The sequence below is a fragment of the Malaclemys terrapin genome, chromosome 10 (assembly GCF_027887155.1).
Source record: "Malaclemys terrapin pileata isolate rMalTer1 chromosome 10, rMalTer1.hap1, whole genome shotgun sequence".
Classification (NCBI taxonomy): Eukaryota; Metazoa; Chordata; order Testudines; family Emydidae; genus Malaclemys; species Malaclemys terrapin.
The window spans coordinates 64668878-64692273 of NC_071514.1; the positions used below are offsets into that span (position 1 = coordinate 64668878).

Sequence of the window (23396 nt, forward strand, 5' to 3'; positions counted from 1 at the left end):
CCACCTCCAACTTGTGATGTGAAGGTGCTTGTGCAGATGGGTATGTACTGGATACCTGAATAATTAGTTACAAAGTAGCAGCCGTGTTAGTCTGTATCTGCAAAAAAGAACAGAAGTACTCCTGTTCTTTTTGTGAATAATTAGTGCTATCTGGTACTTATACGAACGCTTTTTATATAGTTTATAATAGTATCATATGGTCCTAAATTAGTTGCTTTTTTTTATAATGCAGTAGAAATGTCTGTCAAATGGCTATTGGTACAACTTTAAAATAAGTTAAAATTGCTTGGTGACAAGTATTTGGCCTCCAGTTCCAAATGATTCAAAGCTCACTGTGTCACTGGGAACAGTAGATAGAAAAAATTGGGCTAAACTCAAATGTAGAGATCGAAAGCTTCTGAGCACAGATACACTCCAGGATGAGTCTCTAGGACAAGTTGTTTAGTTAAGCAATCTGTCATAACAGGAGGTGAATAAGTAGCTTCTTGGTGCATGCCTCAGTTGTGTTGTGAACAAGATGCCAAAGGTACCGTCTTCAAGTACCAAAGTAGTATACTAAGTCTTCTAGTACACACCCTGTCAGGTATTACTGCTGTTGGAGTATGGGTCACTTAATGTCACATGTCTTTCAAAAATCACATATCTTGTTCACTCTCAAGAGCTCCTTGTGATACAGAGGTTATAAATAGCTTTTCTCAACTATTATGTTTACTTCAGAGCCTGCCTATTGCAGGTGTCTTCTGGGAAGGCGTTGGATAACAGAAGAGCTTCTTCAGCTGCCCAGAATGGTTGGTGGGACTTAAAGCTAGCGTGAGGTGAATGAGTGTGAGGTGGATGAGCGAGAGCTTTCTTGTACCCGTGCAAGATAGCCATCTTTTGACAGATGGTTGGAGGAAGGATGTTTGTGAGGACTGGAAGCCAAGGCAGTAGAGTGGACTTCAGATTCATAGCTGTATTTAGCTGGATATCAGTGAGGTCCATGTGTGACCTTCTTCCCCAAACAAGTGTGCAGTATTTGGCCGTGCAATAAATTAAAGCCACTTTTGCCATTTGTAGCGCAACACCAGCTAGAACCTGCTAGCTTTTGGATGATATTGATGCAACTAACAGAGAATTGAAACAATCAACCCTTGTTAATATGCTGGTGAGAGGACAGTAAGGGTGTGACCAATGCAGATTATGCTGCTAGGTTACTGTTCGCCTACCACATCTGAGTCAAGACCTCCATGCGAAAGGTGTGGTCAGAAAAGATGCCAAGATTCTGAAAGAGAGTAATCTCCTCTGAGTAGGTTCACTGAGTAAGATCGTTGTTATAAATTATCTCCCCAAGTAACAGTACTTCTGCAATGAGGGCAAGATAATCAATGCAAGTGGCTGACAGTATTGTCAGGCATTCCTAATAAATAGTTATAATTGGTAGTGACTGGACACTGTTTTATTGTGTGTATGTGCAAAAATGGAAAAAAGCATTAACATTTAACATGGTGTCAAGTGTGCAAAATCAAACACTCAAGACAGGAAATTTAAAATATTAAAGTTGCTTCCATGCAGTTCACTTGGCCATGGTGTACATTCTAAATGTTTTATGGGTGTTCATTACAATAGTCAATGATACAACGGGGATCGTCTTTTCAAAAAGCAGTGGATATAACAAAGTATTAAAAATGCTACAATAAGTGTATTATGGCCAAGTTAAAGTTATTGGAATTGCACGCTTCTCTTAGGGTTATAAGGCTAATGGTTTAATCTGACTTTTTCGGGGAGGAAATGAGCACCCATAGCTCCCATTGACTTCAGTAGAAACTGTGAGCGCTCATCTTTAGTGACTGACTGAAATGGAAGTTTAGAAATAAAGCAGTTGAGTTATATTGTCCCTGTACTAGTCATTTTCTACTGTTGTATGTTTCAGTGCTATTAGAAACTGATATTCAGTACATGTATGCTGGTTGAGGCAGCAAAGTTCTCTTTATATTTTTAGAGAACACAAGACTTGCCTCTTCTTTCAGACATGGATTCACAGAGTAAAATAGGCACACATTCTTATAAATATTCCTAGAATAGTAAACAGTTCCTTAGAAGAGCCAAGTGTTGTTATGCGTAACACTGAGAGTTAAGTAATCTGCAGAAAATATGAAGCAATATGGTGTGGTGTTGCAGCATAGATTTTTAACAACAGTTAAATAGTCTAAATTAACATACTTCAGCTATTCCAGAAATATTTTTCCAAAATAACTAAAGGCACCAGTGTACAGGAAAATTCAGTTTATTATGTCTGCCTATTGTATGCCACCCATTCCATGTTCTCTACCATTAGTGCTACACAGCTAACATAGCTATTGTAAAGGAGTTAACATCTCCTTTGCCTCACATATAAGCAAAATTGTCAACAAGGTTCTCATTGCAGAATCTGTATTGCTTGATATTATTTTTGTTAAGATGATCAGTGGGAAAATGGCTAATGGCATTTGAATGATTATGATTAGGCTATATAAATATATACACCTCTACCCTGATATAACATGAATTCGGATATAATGCGGTAAAGCACGCTCCGGGGGGAGGGGTGGGACTGCGCACTCCGATAGAGTTCGATATAACGCGGTTTCACCTATAACGTGGTAAGATTTTTTGGCTCCTGAGGACAGCGTTATATCGGGGTAGAGGGGGGTGTGTGTGTGTGTGTGCGCACCCTTCTCAGAGCTACTATTTAAAGCAGTCTGCAGATTTCACTGCATGAGTTACATTGTTCACCTTTTGAAGGGGTTCTTTAGCCCCTGCAATTGTGAAGACCTAAATTTTAGATGAAAACTTGAATTTTCAAGCACAATTAGGAGGCAACTTTAAAAAGAGCAGTTGAGACTATGTGTGTCACATTGTGTGTACACAGATTATGTACATTATATAATTACCTTATCTGAATAAGTCTTCTGTTCCAACTTGCTCTTACTGTTTTATGGAGCAACGTTAAAGTTGCTTAAACAGTGTGTGTGGCAATGGTAGTTTGAAAGAAAAGGTACACGAAGGAGTACTGAAATGTGACATGGATGCAATGTACTATAATGATGACAACTCTTATTATTGTGTTTGACATGTGTATTACTCAAATATATATTGAAAGGTTTTTCCCAACACACATGATTCACTTGATGAATGGAGCATGTTTTATCAGAGAGGAACAAGAACAAAATAATTCTGGGAAAGTGTTACTCAGTTGTCACAGGTTGTGGCCACTAATGTGCTAGGAGGGGTTTCTGGGAGTATGTTAAAATTTCTTCACCAAACTGTAGAGAACTTTGAGATCCTTTCAATGGCTGTCATGTTCATCACCTTCCTGGATACTGCTATATCATTCCTGCTAGAAATGCTGTATCCTTGGAGCTCATAATAGTACTTTTGAAGAGCACATTCTTTTGTGGAGAGGACCCGACTTCCTCAAAAGGGGAATTTACTTTATAAACATTTCCTTGTGGAATATTTCCCAACGGAAATATCACTTCATTTGCCTACCAGTCTCCTAATTTCAGATTACACCAGTTGAACACTGAACTATATATTCAATATATCTTACAGGAAGGAATCTTGAATATTTCCAACATAATGCTCTTTAATCTGTTTTACCAAGTGGTGCCACTTCCCTACTTGCGTATGGTTTAGAAGGACTTTTCTTTAAATAAGAAAACAATAGATTTCTCTGTCCTCTCATCCTCTTCAGCGTTGTATATACCCCTTGTATATGGGGCTTAGCACAGACTAATGGGAAGAGCTTGTGGAAAGCCTCTGAAGAATATTAGCTGTGCATTGCTGGTCATGGCCCTTTCTCATTTCAAAATCTGAAAAAAAATTTCCTGTACCACTCCAGGTTAAGATTCTTTTATGAAGATTTTAGCTAAGAGTTCTATACGTTAGTCGAGGAGCTGCTGGAAAGCAAAGCAAGGTAATCTGAACAAAAAATTATTATTTCAGCTCTACGTGAATGAGACCTTTTGAAATTTGTGAAGAAAATGTTTCCAGTCTTATTAGATTTGCATTAAATAAATGAAGTGTGTAAATGCAACATAGGAGAGGGTAGGGCAATTGTCTATGGTATTGTAATGAGGCGGTGTGGTGCCCCGAAGAGAGACGAGTCCCTCCGAACACCAGAGTGGGCGGAGCCAGGGAGCTCTGAGCCCACCCCCCAAAGGGTCAGGCGTGGGACTGGAAGTATAAAGGCCTGACCCCAGAGCTCACTGAGGGAGCAGCTGCCAGAGAGGCCAGACGCCTCCATCCTAGCTCGTAATTGGGAAACCCCAGCGGCCTGCGGTAAACCCAAGGACTGGTCCGACCTGCCCCTCGCCAGCTACTAGGAAGAGTTGCTGAGTCTGCCCCTCGCCAGCTAGCCTGAGGAACCCGTGGTGCTGAATCCCCTTGAGGACACCACCCTGATCCAGGTACCTCAAGAGGGGGAGTCTGGAAGTAGCCTGGGAGCAGCTGACCCTAGTCTGGCTGCAGCACTGCCAGAGCCCATGTCAGTGTGTTGCAGCCAGGATCCCCACTGACTCAGCAGCAGGTCTTCTGCCGCTGCTAGGGCCCCGGGCTGGGACGCAGTGGAGTGGGAGGGCCTGCGTCCACCCTGCCACCCAACTCGTGGGTGGCAGTCTCCCCCATTCCAAGGCCCTTCAGAGCCAAGGGCCTGGGCTTATTATTATATACTGTTGTTGCTCAGCCCCTGCCTGGGTGCCTGACTCACCATCGCCCCGCCCTGACCTAGGGCCTGGGCTTACTGTGTTTTTCTTCTCTCACAAAGGCCGCAGAGGAAGACTCCCGCGGCTGAACTAATTCCCCACAAGACATCTTCCTGAATTTAGTGAGGTGGTGTGGTTCCTCGCTGCCCCGGAGAGAGAGACAAGCCCCGGCTAACCTCTCTACAGGTGTACAAAGGGACATGATCTAGAACAAATAGGATGAAATTAAGAAAAGGATAATTTAGGCCAAATAACTGGAATATCATTTTACAGTTTATTAGCTGTTGTAATCTGTGTATGTGGTGGAAATCTCATCACTTCAGTCATTGAAACTGGACTGCACAGACACTGAAAACATTCAGTAGATTCATGGATTCCAATGCCAGCAGGGACTATTGTGATTCTAGCACTGGCAGGGGCTGGGCTAGATGATCAAGGTAGCTTTATTCCTACTTAGTGTCTGGCATCTGTGAACTCTGTAACGTTCTATTGTAACTTGTAAATCAGAAAAAGACACATGTTTTAATTTGAAGGATTCCCGGGTTCCAGGATAACCAAAGCACCTATTGGGTCTTTGGAGTTGGGTGAGATCTTTCACTTTAGAATTAAAAATTACAACGTAAAGGAATTCAAATTGGGATAAGCCACAGCTCCCACAGACATACCTGCCATTAATAAGAATCCTACTAAATCAGCTATTCAGCTCTGAAATATGCATAAAGTATGAGAATAGGAGACTGCAGATTGAATGTCAGTGTCTAAACTCTAATCTGATTAGATACTGTATGTGACAGTCTGAAATCCTGCCATTAATGAAAGATTGCAGAGGATGGGGAGTGGCATCAAGGATTTAGGTACTAAGTCTCTAATAAAACTTTTTAAAATTAAGGGAAGGTGATGACATCTGTCCCCCTTTAGAGGGGCGGGTTGGAGAAGGTAAAACCATAGCACAGCTGGGATAAATGAAGCCTTGTTCATAACACTACTTTGATTCAGTAATATTTTTGTTAGGGATGGCAGGTAACTTGTGGACAAGGATAGTTTTGTAGTCTTTTCCTCTGCACTGGGCAAAGGGATCTGTTTACCTAAATCATTGATTAGTGACTTGATTTGTCTGAGGTGCTGACCATCTGTACCTCCCACTGAAGTCAGTGGGGGTTTTGAGCACGCAGTACTCCTGATCTGTTTGATCTGGACTATGGGACTCCTGGGATACTCCAGACCTTCATGCTGATCACCACCCACTTTACTAATTATCTACTGAGCACTGCAGCAAAGTGACAGATCTGCTGTACTTTAAGACCAGCTTTCTGTTTAAAGCTCAACTCTTCTAAGTGCTCTAAAATCTACGGTTACTTGGCTTGGCTTGTAATTTGGTGTGCCTCATGATGACATGCGGTTCTGCTAGTGATCCAAATTTGGGCCCACTTGACCAAGGGGGACTTGCGATACCCCAGACCTTCATTCTCATCAGCACCCACTGTCTTAACAGCACTTTCAAGGTAACTTTCTACAGCTCTGGGGTCAGGCCTTTATACTTCCAGTCCCATGCCTGACCCTCTGTTTAGTTTGGATATCAGATAAATACACTGAAGCATTTACTTCAAGAAAATATAGGTCAGCAGTGGTTTTATAACATCTGAAGGGCTGTTTGCACTTAAGGGATTGTACTTTACTTTTTCTTCCTGTTACAAAATATGTATTAATGGCTCCAAGCAATGAATGCTTAAAGCTGAGTTGTTTCTCATTAAACAAAATGAACTGCTGATTTCAAAAATGATACTTTACTTAACATTTTCCTTAGCTCCTGTTCCATAAGCTCCCACAATGGAATTGTGGGAAAATCAAAACATGGATAAGTTCCAATTGGAGAAATGCTGTGGAGATGGCTAAATTTGTCCCTTCCTTGTTTCATAGCTCACTGAATAGCACAGTGAATGGTAGACCACAAGCAAGTTTAAACAAACCTAAATCGCTCCCATTCTCTGGGGGGAAAAAACCCAGTGCAAGTACTATCTCAACCTGCTATGGAAATAATCACTATAGGGGATATAGAGGCTTTTGGCAAGTCTAAGTGCAAGTCTAATTTGAAAAACTGACATTTTCACACATTCTTACTCTATAGATATGTTCCATGTGTGTAGTCAGTCATACCTGCAGACTTTAATGACAAGATATTGCTTTTTACTCCTGTTAACACTGCAGGGCCAGAACAGTAATGAGGAAAGGACTGGATTCTATTTCTTCTTGTTGACTGTCAACAGTAGTGTTTGAAACTTAATCAGTTAGATCTATGCAAACTTATTAAAGGAAGCGGGGTAGGATCGGTGTATCAAAGCATGCAGTTTGAAGGCATTAGGATTGCACAAGTGTTACTGCCTAGGGTGGACTGCAGAACATTAATTACTGTTAATGTGTGAAAATGAAAGAGATCATCTGAACTCTTAAGGCCTAGCATTGAATTTATAGGAGTCACAGTTGGAAAAAATCTGGTTTGGTAAAAAACTAAATGTGTTTGAGGTGGAAATAATGGATCCCCACAATGGCATACGTTAAATGGTCACTTTTCTAAAAAGAACTACACTTCTAAATAACACATTAAGGGAAAGAATTTTGGACTCCTATAATGTGTGCTGATGCTTTTAAATATCTGTATGTCATTTATTTGCATTAGAGCTCCTCCACTCCAGTTCAGTTGCATTGTTTGAATTTCTTTGGCTTTACAGAGCAAGCTCCTCTCCAAATGGCAGAAAAAATGTTTGGCAGATTGTAGCACTTAGTGCCCTCTTCACATCATCCATCCGTCTTATAGCAGGATAGCGAGGGAGCAGGGGCTATCAGGAATACAAAGGGCAGCATAGTTCCTGGGGAGAACGTGCTGTGAGGAGCATAAGATGATGTGGTGAGTAGCTGGGGTTCCTTCACAGGTGTTTTAGGGTCCTCTGGGTCCACAGTAGAGTTCCCTTGTGTACCCACAAGCTTAGAAGTTTTTCCCCACAGTAGTCATTTGGATAGGCCTTCCTAATTATCTACATTGAGTATTATAGCAGAGCAACAGTTCTGCTGTAGTTAAAGTTAAGACCAGCTTTCTGTTTAAAGCACAACTCTTCTAAGTGCTCTAAAATCAACACCTTGAAATTTGGGCATAATGAGGACATGGGGTTCTGCTAGTGATCCAGATTTGGGGCCACTTGACTAAGGAGAGACAGATAAAAATGAGGGTGCAGATCGTCACACCAGGGTCTCGGGCAGTTTAGGATTACACCAACAGAGTGCTTGGCACCTAGCAGCTCTTTGGGGGAAAATCAAATTAAAACCTTATTTGAAAAAGATTTTTCTTCTCCAGTTAGGCTCGACACAAGCCTCACGTGCTTATTCTTGCTCCTAATAGATTGCATTGAGTGTGCATAGACAGGAGTTAGCAGCCGTGCTATGTTATGATATTTTTAGTAAGGCATGCAATTCTACACATGAATTAGGTGGTCCAATATGTCATCCTTTGTGCAGCATTACCTTGTATGCATGGCGTATGCAAGGTCAAACTGTGTGGAGGACACCATTTTGTTCTACAAAATGGCATCCTCCGTGTGCATTTGGGGGCCAGATAGAATTGTCCCATGGGCTGGACCAATGGGCATACAATGCATGGTTTGCATACATAGACAGCACACTATTGGTTAGCAGGATTGTTAGTCTTTGAAGTTTCATACCAGCTGGATACCTCAAGAGGATAAGCAGTTGTTCTTTGAACCCAACTCCCCCAGCTAGTGTTCATTCAAGTCCCACCTTGGACATAAAACAGGAAATGGTTGGGAGGCATATTGCTAAAATCTGTCTCTGTCAGGGTGGCTTTCTGTTTTGGGGGAAGTAATCAAAATATTTTGTTTAAAAATAAATAAAAAGATAGCTGAATGCTTATTGGCAAGGGAGGTTCATTTTAGGGGATGGAGGAGTTGAAGGAATAGGGGTGAGAGGGGCTTGGGACTGCATTGAGGGGAGAGAGGATAGATGGAGATAGGTGGTAAGGGAGGTGATAAGGGTTGGGAGCTCAAGAGGGAGAGGGTAGGTCACTGGGAGAGGAAGTGGGGAAAATAGGGGCAAGGGCACCTGTCAGTCTCAGGTTCTCCTCTTCTCTGTGTGACAGGATCGGGGGGGAGGGGGGTGTCTCCCTATACCATGTGACTGGGATCTGGGTGTCTCTACCCCCTTTTTGTGAGCCAGGTTCTGGGGGCCTTGCCATTCTGGGGAAGGGTCACCTTCTTTGAGCGATGCCCCATAATGCCCAGCATAGGGTTACCATATTTCAGCAAGCAAAAAAAAGGACGGGAGGAGCCCCGCCCCTGTCCTGCTCTGGCCCCGCCCCATCCTGCCCTAGCCCCGCCCCTGCCCCTCCCACTTCCCCCCCTCAGAACCCCCAACCCTCCCCCCGCTCCTTGTCCCCTGACTTGGCCTCCTCCTGGGACCCCTGCCCCTAACTGCCCCCCAGAACTCCACCCCCTACCTAAGCCTCCCTGCCTCTTGTCCCCTGACTGCCCCCTCCTAAGACCCCCCCCCCACAAATGCCCCCCAGGACCGTACCCTGACTGCCCCAACCCTTATCCACACCCCCACCCCCAGACAGACCCCTGGGACTCCCACGCCCCATCCAACCACTCTCCACCCCCTGACAGCCCCCCCAGAACTCCCAACCCATCTAAACCCCTCTGCTCCCTGTCCCCTGACTGCTCCGATCCCTCTCCCCACTCCTGCCCCCTGACAGCCCCCCTCCCAGAACTCCCAACCCTCTCCCCCGCTCCTTGTCCCCTGACTTGGCCTCCTCCTGGGACCCCTGCTCCTAACTGCCCTCCAGAACCCCATCCCCTACCTAAGCCTCCCTGTTCCTTGTCCCCTAACTGCCCCCTCCTAAGACCCCCCCCAAATGTCCCCCAGGACCCTACCCCCTACCTGTACCCTGACTGCCCAAAACCTTATCCACACACCTCCCAGAAAGCCCCCCCCCGAACTCCCGACCCCTCCCCCCCCGTCTCTTGACTGCCCCCTCCAGAACCTCTCTGCCCCTTCTCCGACCCCCTGGCCCCCTTGTTGTTGGCCTTTCTTCGCCTAATGTCTCTGTGAGCCGTTTGTCCGGGCAGGCGGGGGAGGAGCTCCAAACTGCCGGAGGCGATCTGTGAATGCAGGGAGTGATCTCTGCTGCAGAGAGGAGGAGGGAGAAGTGGAGGAGGGGTCTCTCTGGCTGTCGGAGCCCCATGTAAGTGGCACCATCCGGCCGGCTCGCTCTGCATGGTGGGGGGGGGGGGGGGGGGGGGGGGAGTCCGGACATTTACAGATTCCCCCGGACGCTATTTTTAGCTCAAAAAGCCGGACATGTCCGGGGGAATCCGGACGAATGGTAACCCTAGCCCAACAGACATACTCGCACTCTGTCTTTTCACATCAGAGCTACCTGTACTTTCCATACACTCAAAAATGGAGCCTATGCCCCCAGCAGAATCCCACCACTTGTAAAATTAACAACCACTTCATACCTTTTTACTTCATACCTTCACATTTGCACACAGGATGCCACCTAAACCTATACTGTTCCCTGCCCATCTCTAAATACACAGACTGATCTTGCATTGCACCTCACTACTGATAGTACCCATTGCAATAAGACCCCAGGGCCCTACCACTGACATAATCTACACAATTCTGTATTGAGATAATGCAGACTCAAACCTCAGAGTACATATGCTTCTCTTTCCTTGAATAACATATATGGAGGGACTGAGAGCCAGATCTCCTCATATCAAAATCATAACTTATTCGTCCACTGTTCAATATAGCTGTACTTAACATAGTGAATGCAGCTGGAATGCTTGCAGCTAATTCCCAGTGGCTATTGCCAGCTCCCGGGGGTCAGAAATAAGGTTCTGTGGGTGTTTACATTAACTCTGAATTTCTGAAGTTTGAGTTTTGCTGAACTTGATGTTCAGGAAGGACACAAGCTATCAATGGGCAGCCTAAACTCTGTTAATGAACTTTTTTGCCCTTTAATCATTCTGAATAGGAAGCTTGCAAAATGCATGTTAAACAATTCCTACTAGGAAATGTCACTGCCAGATAATCAAAGTTGCAATGCATTGTGAAGTATGTATTTAGCAACAGTTCCAAATGTTTCATGGCAGGCCCTGCTTTTGCTCACTTTGAATAGCTCTTTGATGGATTTCATGATGGCACATACATAGGGTTACCATTCGTCCGGATTTACCCGGACATGTCCTCCTTTTTGTGCTAAAAATAGCGTCCGGGGGGAATTTGTAAAGCACTCACAATGTCCGGGATTTCCCCCCCCCCCGGCCGAGCAGAGCGAGCGGCTGGGAGGGCTGCAGGGAAGTCCCGGGCTGGACTCAGGAGCAGCTGTAGAGGAGCCGGATCCACCCTGCATTCTGAGCCGGCAGCTCCCTTGCAGCCCAGTCCGGCAGCCCTGTGCAGGGCCAGGGACCGGGTTTTGTTGTGCTGGGGAGCTCAGCCACGTGTCCGGCTCGGCTGCACAGAGCCCAACACTCTGTTCTGAGCAGCAGGGTAAGGAGGTCAGGGGGCAGGAAGGTTCTGGAGGTGGCAGTCAAGAAACGGGGGGGGGCTTTTTGGGGGGAGTGGAGAAAGTTTTGGGCAGTCAGGGTACAGGTAAGGGGTAGGATCCTGGGGGGCATTTGGGGAGGTCTTAGGAGGGGGCAGTTAGGGGACAAGGAACAGGGAGTCTTAGGTAGGGGGTGGGGTTCTGGAGGGCAGTTAGGAGCAGGGGTCCCAGGAGGGGGCAGTCAGTGGACAAGGAGCGGGGGGAGTGTTTGGGAGTTCTGGGGGGGGGCTGTCAGGTGGCAGGGGTGGGGAGATGGATCGGAGCAGTCAGGGGACAGGGAGCAGAGGGGTTTAGATGGGTCGGGAGTTCTGGGGGGGGGCTGTCAGGGGGTGGGGAGTGGTTGGATGGGGCGTGGGAGTCCCAGGGGTCTGTCTGGGGGTGGGGGTGTGGATAAGGGTTGGGGCAGTCAGGGGACAAGAGGCAGGAAGGCTTAGATAGGGAGTGGAGTCCTGGGGGGCAGTTAGGGGCAGGGGTCCCAGGAGGGGGCAGTCAGGGGACAAGGAACGGGGGGAGGGTTGGGGGTTCTGGGGGGGCGGGAAGTGGGAGGGGCAGGGGCGGGGCTAGGGCGGGGCTCCTCCCGTCCTCTTTTTTTTCTTGCTGAAATATGGTAACCCTAATGACATACATGAAGTAAAATTACAGTTCTATGTAATTTTTTTAATGTATACTTTTTGGAATGCTACTTTATGAAAAAAGAAATTAAAGTATTGTACACAAAGGGTGGCACTTTCCAAGTCATTGTGACTTAGGAACATGAGTCCTGTTGACTTTCAGTAGGACTCGGGCTCCTCAATTCTTGGTTAAGATGAAATTCCAGAGTTTAGCTATTTGAGTATATCCAATACTTCTGTGCCTTCTGTGCCGTTTATTATTTTTAGACACCAACATCAGTTAACCATGAGTGCACCTAATTTTCAATCTCATCTCTACATTTTCCCTGCATTTGTGGGACATTTTAAATATAAGATCATCAGTTATGTAATCTATTTTTTGCTATTTACCCCACGTTTTAGTTGTTAAAACCTATATAGCACCTTTCATTGGGGGTTTTGAAGTACTTTATAAACATGTGAGGGAGGTAAAGATTACGACCCAGATTCAACCCAGAGGACTCAAGCATGTGCTTTGCTGAATAAGGAAGTAGAATTGAAAATCTGAAGTGCTCAAAAATTGAGCTAGACCACAAAAATAATGAGATTTTAAAAACCCTTTTTCATTTGCCTTTTGATTTGTGAGCACTTGGGTCTCATTTTCTGGCTTTTCTTCACACCCATGAAGGCTAGAAACCTATTTATTTTATTTTATTTTAATGACAGCAGAGATTGCTGTCGCATTGCAGGACTCCAGAAGTTTGGGGAAAACACCAGATATCATGAGACTTGTGATAGAATTGCAACAGCTGGCAGGACAGGGGATGGGATTATCATGTGTTTAAGTGCTTTGTTGAATCAGGACCTATATCCCTGTGCATGTCACTAAAAACCTAGCCACTACCAGCTGCTAAAACTAATATTTCCACAAAATATTTGGAAAACTATACTTTGGTTGGAATTGAACTTTTGTTGGAATTGCAACTTCATACATACAGTGGCACATTTTTCTCTTCAATGAATTTGTTCATCTTGTGTTCAAGTAGTTATGTCCACTTTTTGATTGCAGACAGCGTCTTTTTAATGCACACTGAAAATAATTTATTGGAACATTTTGACAGTCATCTGCAAAGGTAAAAGAAAGGAAGATGGAGAGAAGTGAAAAGCTAATGGGGAGGAAAATAGGTCATTGAAGCTCAGAAGAGAGGCAAAACTCAAATCAAGGATTAGAAAAAGTGTGGGTGGGTGAAAGGACCATTTAACAAGAAGCTGCAGTCAGCTTAGTGAAAAGCTGTGGACTTAAAAGGTGGTAGGAAGGAGTGGGGGTAAAATTACAGTCATTGAATACTGAAAAAACATACCCCACATGGCAAAATGTTGAGACTAAAAATTATTAGAGCATGTCTGCCGTGTAATCCATTTTTGGGTACTGATTAGAGCTGTGCAAACTACTGGCAGCAAAACCCCAGACCCCACAAAAATGGTCAGGTTTTGATTTTTTTTGTAGCAAACCTGTCGGAGCTTCACATCTGTAATATTGGTGACCATGGATGGATTATTTTGAATCAAAACAGTACAGAATTTGCAGTGATGGTTGACAGATTTTTTTGAGATTTGGGGTTTTAAACCTACGCAAGTTGAAATTGAAGAGAATGTTTGCATGAAGTTGTGTGAAGGAAAACCACCACTTTTTGGAAAAGATGTAAAAAATAAACAAAACATTTGAATTACAAACTTTGTTTTTTACTTGCTGTATATGCACAGAGAAGCCTGAGTTGTGGATTGTTTGATTTATCTTGTAAAGTTAGGGATGACAATCCAGGAAGAAGTGGAAAGTTGGCCAGAACCTGCAGGTTTGCTCTTGGGCACTCTGCAGATCAGAGTTATTAGAGCAGTATGGGGAGGAAAAGAGACAACAACACCGCAGCCTAGGTGAATGGAGATATGACTATGGGAGAAAACTGTTTCTTGTTGGAGGACTGTGTGCCATGCCTCAATTTTGTAGATTTTTTTCCTCCACTGTGTTTTGTCCTGATCTGTAGGACTGTCTCCTTATTTGAGATGACAGAATTAAAGCTAAACCATTCAGAAGTAGAGGCAGAGAGGGAAACTCTGAAATTTAAGACACAGTGAACATGGCCTTCATCGCCCCCAAAGAAATAGTACTGTTAAAGCAAAACTGAAGAGCTATTGCAACTTCATGTCTGCACTGAAACGTCAGTGGCATCTTATAAACATTCCTTGGCAATATTGTTAATACATATTTTAGAAACTTAATGTTGCCTTGTGAAACTTGCCCATTTTCATCATGCAGGAAATGCATTCTTCTATAGCAGTTTAGGGAAATGCATCCTTCCTGAATGATCAATTAGGTATCAAGGCTTAGGTTTCAAGGGAGCATGTTGAAGGATACAGAAGGATCATGGTTATTGGAATGGAAATGGGACACATGTATCAGTATCTGCATTTCTAAATTTTACCTTTACCACCATTTGAAAACAGGCTGCAGAGGTTACAGATGAAGGTACCTTTAGGACCTTCTCAGTCTCATTTCACTTCCAATAGCCATGACTAACTCTGCTTACTTTTTTCTTTGCAGATTGTTCCTGAAGAAGTCTCATGGTTGAAATATATCTTTCTTTGTCAAGGCTCTCAAGCTGAGGGATTTTAGATTGAGATTTTTTTTAAAAAGTGAGATTAACATCCCAGTGCAGCACCTCTAAAATTCATCTGCAGATAAAGTGCTTAAAAACTTGTATTCATTATTTTTATTCTCCATTGATGTGACTTGGTGTAGGTCATCTTTTTCTGTTTTCAGCATGCATTCTTTCTGAATCTGCTTTCATGTTTTCTTATGTGAGATGATAGCCACATCAGATACTATTTCTTTTCTCTCATTAGTCAATGTAGCATTGTGTTAATTTCCTGAACTAATCATTCTGAAAGAGTGCTGTACTTCTAGTTCAGGCCCTCCAAGGAGAAAAATGTTTTGTAGAGGGATACATTTTCATTACAAAATAGTTGGCAAATTTTGATTAATATTTTGTCCCAGATAACTTAATATAAACCTTCTACTGGTGGTCACAATTTGGCAAAACATGTATTGATCTAACACTCAGTTCATGAGAAAATGTTTGGTTTTTTCCCTCTTACTGATTATTGTGTGACTTGCTTTGAAAAGTGAATGTTGGTAGCAAAAAGTATATAACTATGTGATGGGTAAATCAAATTTTTTACTATGTAAAAAGCTCACATTTTGGAGCATGCTCTCATCTGAGCTCACCTCGCTTATCTCCTACTCACTGAAGAATTATGCTCCAATGTATGTCATTTGTATGGACCCAACTTTGCTTATTTATAAACATTAACGCGGTCTTCTGTTCACGTCAAACAAATTGAGGCACATTACGCACTTTCGGTGTGTGCATTCTATGATTGCATGTTTGTAGAAAGCTCAACGTAATGAAGCTGAGCAAGCTGCCGGAGTGAAATAAATCATTACTTATGAGTATTTCCAATGGCAAGAAACTGGAATTTGTTAATCTTCGAATAAAGACTTTAACACTGAAGAATTACTTCATATTTTTGACTGATTGCAAAGAAGGTATATTTCTGGTAGGTTTAACTATTTTAGAGACAAGGTGGGTGAGGTAATGTCTTTTATTGGACCAACTTCTATTGGTGTGTGAGAGAGAGAGAGAACTGTCTCTCACCAACAGAAGTTGATCCAATACAATATATTAGTGCATCCACCTTGTTTCTAATATCCTGGAACTGACACAGCTACAACACTGCACAGGTTTAACTATTGATGTTTTTGTAAACTATTAAGCTTTTGTCTGAAAACATGGCATATCTTTTTGCTTTGTCTTCCTCCATGACACACAGAAGAACAGGCCAAAGTGGGAGTGCACTGCATCAGAAAATATGTGCTGCATGTTTTTCAAGATATTTCCTGCATCTATTATGGGAAATATGTCTAGGACTATAAAACTGCAGGCATATAGGGAGATACTTCATTTTAATGAGAAGTTGAGGCCTTCTTTAGTGTGCTTTAATTTCTGTTTGGATTTGTTTTTTCATCCATTTTTGAATTTATTTAACTTAGTGGCCTAATGTCTGCCTAATTCTACTCATACTGATAACGTAAAGCAGGGGTAGGCAACCTATGGCACACATGCCGAAGGAGGCACGTGAGCTGATTTTCAGTGGCACTCACACTGCCCGGGTCCTGGCCACCGGTCCGGGGGGCTCTGCATTTTAATTTAATTTTAAATGAAGCTTCTTAAACATTTAAAAAAAGTATTTACTTTGCATTCAACAATAGTTTAGTTATATATTATAGACTTATAGAAAGATCTTCTAAAATGTTAAAATGTATTACTGGCATGTGAAACCTTAAATCAGAGTGAATAAATGAAGACTCGGCACACCACTTCTGAAAGGTTGCCGATCCCTGACATAAAGTATCTGACATGCAAGGAACATGATGAATGTGGAAAGTATACTGGAAAAATTGCCATAAAAAAAGAGCAATGTTCACAGAACAGCAGTTCCTGCCAAATAACAGTCTAAGTCCTTTAGAATATTTCAGTTTTCTGGTCATCCCAGTGCAGAGAGATTATGAAACTTTCTTTCTGAATGACAGTATTGAAGAGCACACTAATAGTTACAAGTGCCTTTTATGGGAACTAATTGAGCAGTCACAATGATTATGATATGATGAGGCTCATTACATGGCTCAGAGACATAGCAGGCTTACACCGAGGTTTTCAGACACTGAAGAGCCACAACCCCAGTTCAACTAACTTTGGTAAATGTAATTAACAAAACACAATTATTGTTTTTGTATTTTTCCTGTCATTGCCGTGTACCATTGATATGTATGCTAACCAGAAGCTTCCTCTTTCTTGTTCATCTCCTGCTGCCTGATTGATTAAATGCTACAATCAGTGGTTTGTAGCATCAAAGTTACTTTGTATTGTGTGAAGGATTCAGATGATAGGATAATTAGAAATGAACCAAGCCGTGTTGGAAGAAAACCAGCGACCTCTACAATTTACAGGTCAAATTCGGACAGGTGGTACTGAGGGTTGTGGTGGGTTGTTGTTGTTGTTTTTTTTTAAAAAAAGGTGCTTATTGATGCTCACTTAAACTTTTCTCATCTATGTGATCTTGTACAGATACATTTGTGGGAGTTCATAGCCAATAAAAGGAAGAAATTTGAGGTCCAACATTAATTTGAGATTAGGATAAAGCTCCGAAGTCCTAGATGGTCTCTGGCAGGGTATTCTCTTCCTGTTGGCAGCCTGAGGTACTGAACAGACTCTTTTGCCACATTCAGCGTATGCCTCTTTGCTAACAAAACAGATTTCCCGTTGCTGGTTCTGCAAGACACTCTTAAGTTTACTAAGCCAGGTAGCTTGTGTGGTTTAAAAAGAAACTAGTTTGGACAAAGCAAGTTATATAATAATGGATGCAGACAACCTCGGATAAATACAAGCACTCAGTTTCACGACTGAGAATCTAAATCCATGTTCTCTAAAGTAAAGCTTGGATTTTTTTCTGTAGACTTTCAATATGTTTGTTGATAGAACTCTATCTGTGCAAGAAACCCTTGTTGGCTTACAGAAATGTATGCACTTAAAATTAATGAGAATAAAATTTTATGCTAAAAATGTAAGCATAGATGTAAAAACAGCTGCAACAGACTACTCATTGGTAAAACTGAGGAATTCCAAATCAAGAACAGTGGATGGGATTTCACTTTAACATAGCTGTTGATAGACAATTGAGTTAAGCAAAAGCAAATTTATATGTAATATTTTAATGGTTAGAGAATGAGAGTGGGGGATAGGAATCCTGGTTTCTATTCCCAGCTCTGTTGCAGATGTTGTCCATGACTTACTGGAGGCAAGTCTGTTCCCGTCATCTTTAAAATGGGCATAAAACTTCCTTACTTCACAGGGCAATTTGGACATGAATGTGCATAAAGCTTTTTGAGATCCTTGGCTGAAAGTTGCTATAGAAGCATAGATTACATGAAAGTCAGCACAGCAGTACAGTTTTAGGTCTTATTAGATTTAATAGGCAATTAGTGTAAAGTTCTAAGGTCTAATTGCTTGTCCTTAAATTCTTAATTATGAAAGCTGGAATTGATGGGGTTTTCATCTAAAACTTCTCAGGGAGTCACAGCAATGATTAAGTGAGGAGGTCAAAAATTCAAAATTCAATTTATGAACAGTTCATTGTAGAAGTTTTGTGATGTTCAGGGCTGAAGGACTAAGTATCCAAGATAAGCGGAGGCCTCTTCAACTCTTGCAAATAGTGGTATAGTAGTTCCCGTAAGCCTCCCAGCCCCATCAGTAGAAGTTTGGTTTTTCATCCCTGTTTGTATTCCTTTCCCTTAAGCTTAATCCACGCCCTCCCTCTCAACTCTTTAATTTCTGTAGTTTGTTAAAAATAAACAGCTTCAGATGTACTTAGTTTCAGCTCAAGTTTCTAAACTACTTTAATTTGGAAGATACTAATCAGCCCATATGAGAGACTGTACACACACCCTTCTCTGGAAAGAGACACTAAAGTCATACTCATTGACTCTCCTAAAAATGGATTTTTATTCACCCTGGTAGACAGCACGGATTAGTCAAGTAAAGACACGCCTCAAGGTAATGGGTATGCTCCCGATCACGTACCTTACGTGTCTCTACACATCCAAGCCATGCCTCCCCATGTACGCTGCTATTGTTTGCAGTGTAGTGTCTTGCAGCCTCTCTGCTGCTGGAGTCCCTCCTTGCCATAATGAAAGGCTGAGAAAACGGGGAAAGTCTCCACCCGCTCCCACTTCTGGAGCCTTTCCGCTGCCTCCTTCCTCTGGAGCCTTTCAGTGACGCATGTAGCAACACACCACTGTGTGGAAGCAGCTTGCATTTCACTGACATGTGGCAGTGTGCCGTGTACATGAAGCTACCAGTGGCATGTAGATGTAGGCCTATGGTGCCAATATGTGGTTACTAAAACTTAATGGGACTTAAGCTGCCAAAACCTCAGAGAAATGCTCTTTTGGCACAATGCCATTTGCACGAGATAAGTTGATCTTTGTAAGCAATAAATGCAATTATAAAAGTCAGGTACAAGTTCTCTAGATTTCAGGCACGTAGGTTCAAAACTGAGTCTATGGATTTATTGCTTGGAGTTAGTCCAAAAGATATAAATAACTTATACCTAAAAGAAACAGTCTGTGTTAATTATTTTGAAGACAAATTGCTAGTACGCTACTGGGACTAGAAGAAGAGCAGCAAGTTTGGTAATCAAACTATTGTTGAGGGTTTAATAGACCTGTCTAGCTGGTCTTTTTCCTTGTGTCTTAAAAATACTTGATTGAGTTTCAGATTGTCTGCAGTATTTGTCCAGATCTGTCAATGGAAGTTTGATATTTCTCAAAGAATTCTGAGTCTGCCCATTGCTGCTAAGTCCATAATGAGTTTACCATGCTTTTGACTACACATTTCACAGTGTAATATTGCATAATTTGCTTGCTGTAGTATTTTTGCCTGTTAATGTTTGGGGAAACCAGAGAATATATTTAACATTGGTTATTTTGGATTCAGGTTTAACAGTCCTGTCACTGAGCAATGTGTATGCTATGACGTGTCTTGTTAATTTTGCAGAGAGACTGCCTTAAAATTCCTTGAGGGCACATGTACTGGCTTTAACATGAAGGTTTGGAAAGGGGTAATCAAGGAACCTAAATCTAATGGTAGCCAAAGAAATGATGCTTAGACACGGGGAATCTGAAACAATGCAATCAGTAAGAAATTATACCATATTCTTAACACAAACAGATTTACATGAAATCATTCTGTTATAGAGATTACAAAATGACAAATGTAAATATCCTGGGACCAACACGGCTACAATACAGCAAACAACAAAGCTAAAAGCACATAGGATCTACTTTTTCAGTACATTAGTGCCATAGAGATTCCATGTTTGTAGTGTCTCAATGATTGCCAGATCCGATTTGTTCATTTGACAAGTCATTGTTTTTTCTCAGTCCTGCAATTTTACCTTTTCTTTTCTGCAGGTATATCTTCAGCACAGCTTAACTGGGTCTGGTTTGCTGGTGTTGAGTGAGAGATCCCAAGTAGCTTTTCAGATCCAGGATATATCTGCAAAGCTGCCCTTTGAGGTGGAGTACATATCCCTTCTTAAGCCTAGCAATATTGATCTGACCACTGAGATACCAAAATATAAACCCTTCTAGTGACACTTCCAATCACTTTTCAGAGTTGAATAGGGTGACCAGATGCCCCAAATATCAGGACTGTCCCTATAAAATTGGGACTTTTCTCATATAGGCTCCTATTGCCCCTCACTCCCTGTCCCGACTTTTTATGTTTGCAGTCTGGTCACCCTACAGTTGAACTACTTTTTAAAGGAGTTCTTATGATTTCAAACTACAGAGGGCTTTGCCACCAAAAAAGAAAAGTCAATATCTCTCTTCCCCAGAAATTTGTCTTTTCTGTCATGAAACTTCTAGGCTTCCCATCTAAAAAAGGATTTAGCAGAGCATTCTCCTTCCATTTGACTTTTCATCATAAATTAATTGTAATCACATAATTAGCAAGCATCACATAATTTTCCCCACCACTAACCCAAAATCTGAAAGAAAAATGAAAGCCCTATCCTTATTCCTTAGTGATTTGGGAAAACTGAATATGCATAAAAATATATGTATATGTTCTGCATTGCACTTCCTGGTCCCGGCATTATTAATCTCTTCTCTGGTTCTTGTTTTAAAAGCACTCTACTATTACTGGAAACATGTTGTGTAATTGTTCCCATTTCCTTCCAGGAATTTGAGATAAGTTTTCATTTCATACTTTTCCAGAAATGTTTGTTTTGGTTATGGTCTGTCCTCAGAATCATGACTTATGGGAAGGAAAGGCATTTTTCGAAATGTTGTCTTGTACATATGAACAGCTTTGACAGCTGAGAGGAGATATTTTGAAAGTAGCTGAGAACTTGTGGATGGACAAAAATTGAATATAATCTTGGTCCATGCCCTTTTAAAGTATTAAGAATCTCCTTTGATGCGCTGTTACTCCTGCCCTTTGTCATTCATAGTGTGATCATGGCTATCTGTAGCTAATGGGGACTAATTAATTACTGCTTAACTAGCCAAAAAATCATAAATGGTTCTCTCTAATAGATGTGACAAATAATAATCCTAGTGAGGAAAGTGCAGTGTATTGCCAGACACCCGCATCTGACATTATGGCGTGCACAGCTCAGTTTATCTAATAGCACAGGTTATGACACTGTTGCAACAAACGGGCCTTTTTCTGAGAGATGTAGAGCATCCGCAAAAAAAAATTAAGTCAACAGTGTCAGCATCCATTGGAGCAGACTTCAGATTTGGGAGTCAGGAGGTCTTAGCTTCCTTCAGAATGGAGGTATCTTCAATTATATAATTCAAAGGCAAGAGCGGTATTTTTCTAGAGTGGATACATTTTAGGCAAGTAAAAAATTATTAAACTTGGTTCACTTCTGTATGGCAATAAAATGCTAACGAGCTAGACCATATTAAAAGTTAAGGAGGAAAAAGGTTAATCAAACTGGTTAACACAATACAAGAAAAGAGAAGTTGTATTTTAATCTGGATATAAACTGTTTGAAATAGGATGCAATTTACAGTGATCTGATTCAGCCAAAGAATTATAGATCATGCTGGCAGCAGCATTTATAGTTAAAGTTGCAGAACACTTTCCATTATAAGACTCTTTTTTCAGTTGCTTATAACTTTGACAGATTTTACCCTTTTGACCTGAAATTCCTGAGCCAGGTGTTTATCTCTGACATTTTTTATATTTTAACCAAAAAGAGTTCAATTTTTTCCAAGAATTAAATTAGGAAATGTTTGGCCAATGGTTTAAAAAATAAAAAATTAAAAAGGTCTTAACTTCTGAGAAGTTCTAGTATCACCATGCTTTGATGCAGGGACTTGAAATTTGGCATAGAAGTTGCTCTAGTATTAGAGGTGCTGGTCCCAGTGAATAACCACCTACATTTGTAGGCCTCTGAAAATCACTATTTGCACATTTTCAGTAGAAGTTTATTAGAGTTTGGCCGCAAAATTCTCCAACATTCCTTCTCCATTGAGTAGGACTTTTCCTGCAGTTACTCCTCCCATCTGTCACTGTGGCACTGGACACCAGACCTGATCAGGGACACGTTCTTCTGTGTTCTCAATTCTCCCACTTCTGACACCTAAACCTCATGGACGAGAAGGAGAAAGTACCTGACTCTAGTGCAAGGGACTGACTAGCGAGGGGAGGGGTACAGTGTGTGGGGTGGGGAGGGGAGAATGGGACTGAGCGGGGAAGGTTTGTAACTGCTAGAGAATATTCTCCTCGGGCCTTGGAATGGAATACAGGATTCCCGGGTCCCGACATTCCTCTGTTGCCAGCAAATATTTGTTAATCCCACTATCAAAATGTCTCCTACCCTTTTGTTGTCTGGAGGATCCATGTCTTATTTGTTTCATAATTTGGAAGGTATGTAGTGAATGAGGGTTGGGATTGCAGGAAGAGAAGGAATGGTCTCATAGTTAAGACTGTTGAATGGCACCCCGGAGAACTGGATTCTGCCCTGCCCCAGAGTTTGTATGCAAATAACTTACAATGGCTCCACACGAAAAAAAATAGTTTTGTATTCCTCATGTTCCAACTTGAGATCTAGGGCCTGATCTGTAAAACTACTGAGCTCACACAAGTGCAAGTGAAGTCAATAAGTGTTTGCTCCGAGTATGTATAAAGTGCTATAAAATGCTGAGGTCTCTGAAAAATCAGGCCCTAGGCTTCTTAAATTGATCATCCAAATTTAGCATATACTTTTGGCAGCTTTGGCTTTAATCTCTCTCTGCCTCAGTTCCCCATCTTTAGAATACCTTTTTCTGCCACAGGTATATTGTGAAGACAAATTCATTAGTGTTTGTGAAGCACGCATAAAATTCATTAGTGTTTGTGAAGCACTCATAAAATATCCAGGAGGAAAATAATTCTTTATTCAGTGCAAGATTTGAAGGGTGTGCGGTAAATAAGGTGTGAGACTACATACTGATAAGAATAAAAAGATGTAATAAATATCTGAATCCCTTTGCATTGACATGAACATTAATACTCTACCATCCGTTTCCTTTCAAATACATAAATGGCCAAAGCAGTTATGAGTGGATCCTTATCCACACCCTGAGTATCTAGAAAGCTGCAGCCTGAGGGTATGAAGGTACAAATTAAGAGCATAGTCCTGCAAAACCCTCGTTGTCTCACTGAAGTCAGTGGGGCTATTTCTGTGACGTAGGCCTGGTTTACAAACAGAATTTTTACCAGTATAACTATTTGGGTTAGGGGTGTGATTTTGTTTTTACCAAAATAGTTAATCCACTTCAGTTCCTAAAACAGA

The 23396-nt window shown here is 41.9% G+C and overlaps 1 protein-coding gene across 13 annotated transcripts in view; it reads left to right on the plus strand.

Moving 5' to 3' along the window:
* The window catches only part of CLEC16A (C-type lectin domain containing 16A), a 191122-nt gene that overhangs the window by 133037 nt on the left and 34689 nt on the right, over window positions 1-23396 (plus strand). The window contains exon 22 of one of the 13 annotated variants that reach the window (XM_054042095.1): window positions 14530-15494. The exons of the other annotated variants lie outside the window; for them this stretch is intronic. Coding sequence (XP_053898070.1) covers window positions 14530-14540 — 11 coding nt within the window. The 3' untranslated portion in view covers window positions 14541-15494. Of the gene's footprint in view, window positions 1-14529; window positions 15495-23396 lie in introns of those variants that run through there. 13 annotated transcript variants of the gene reach the window in all.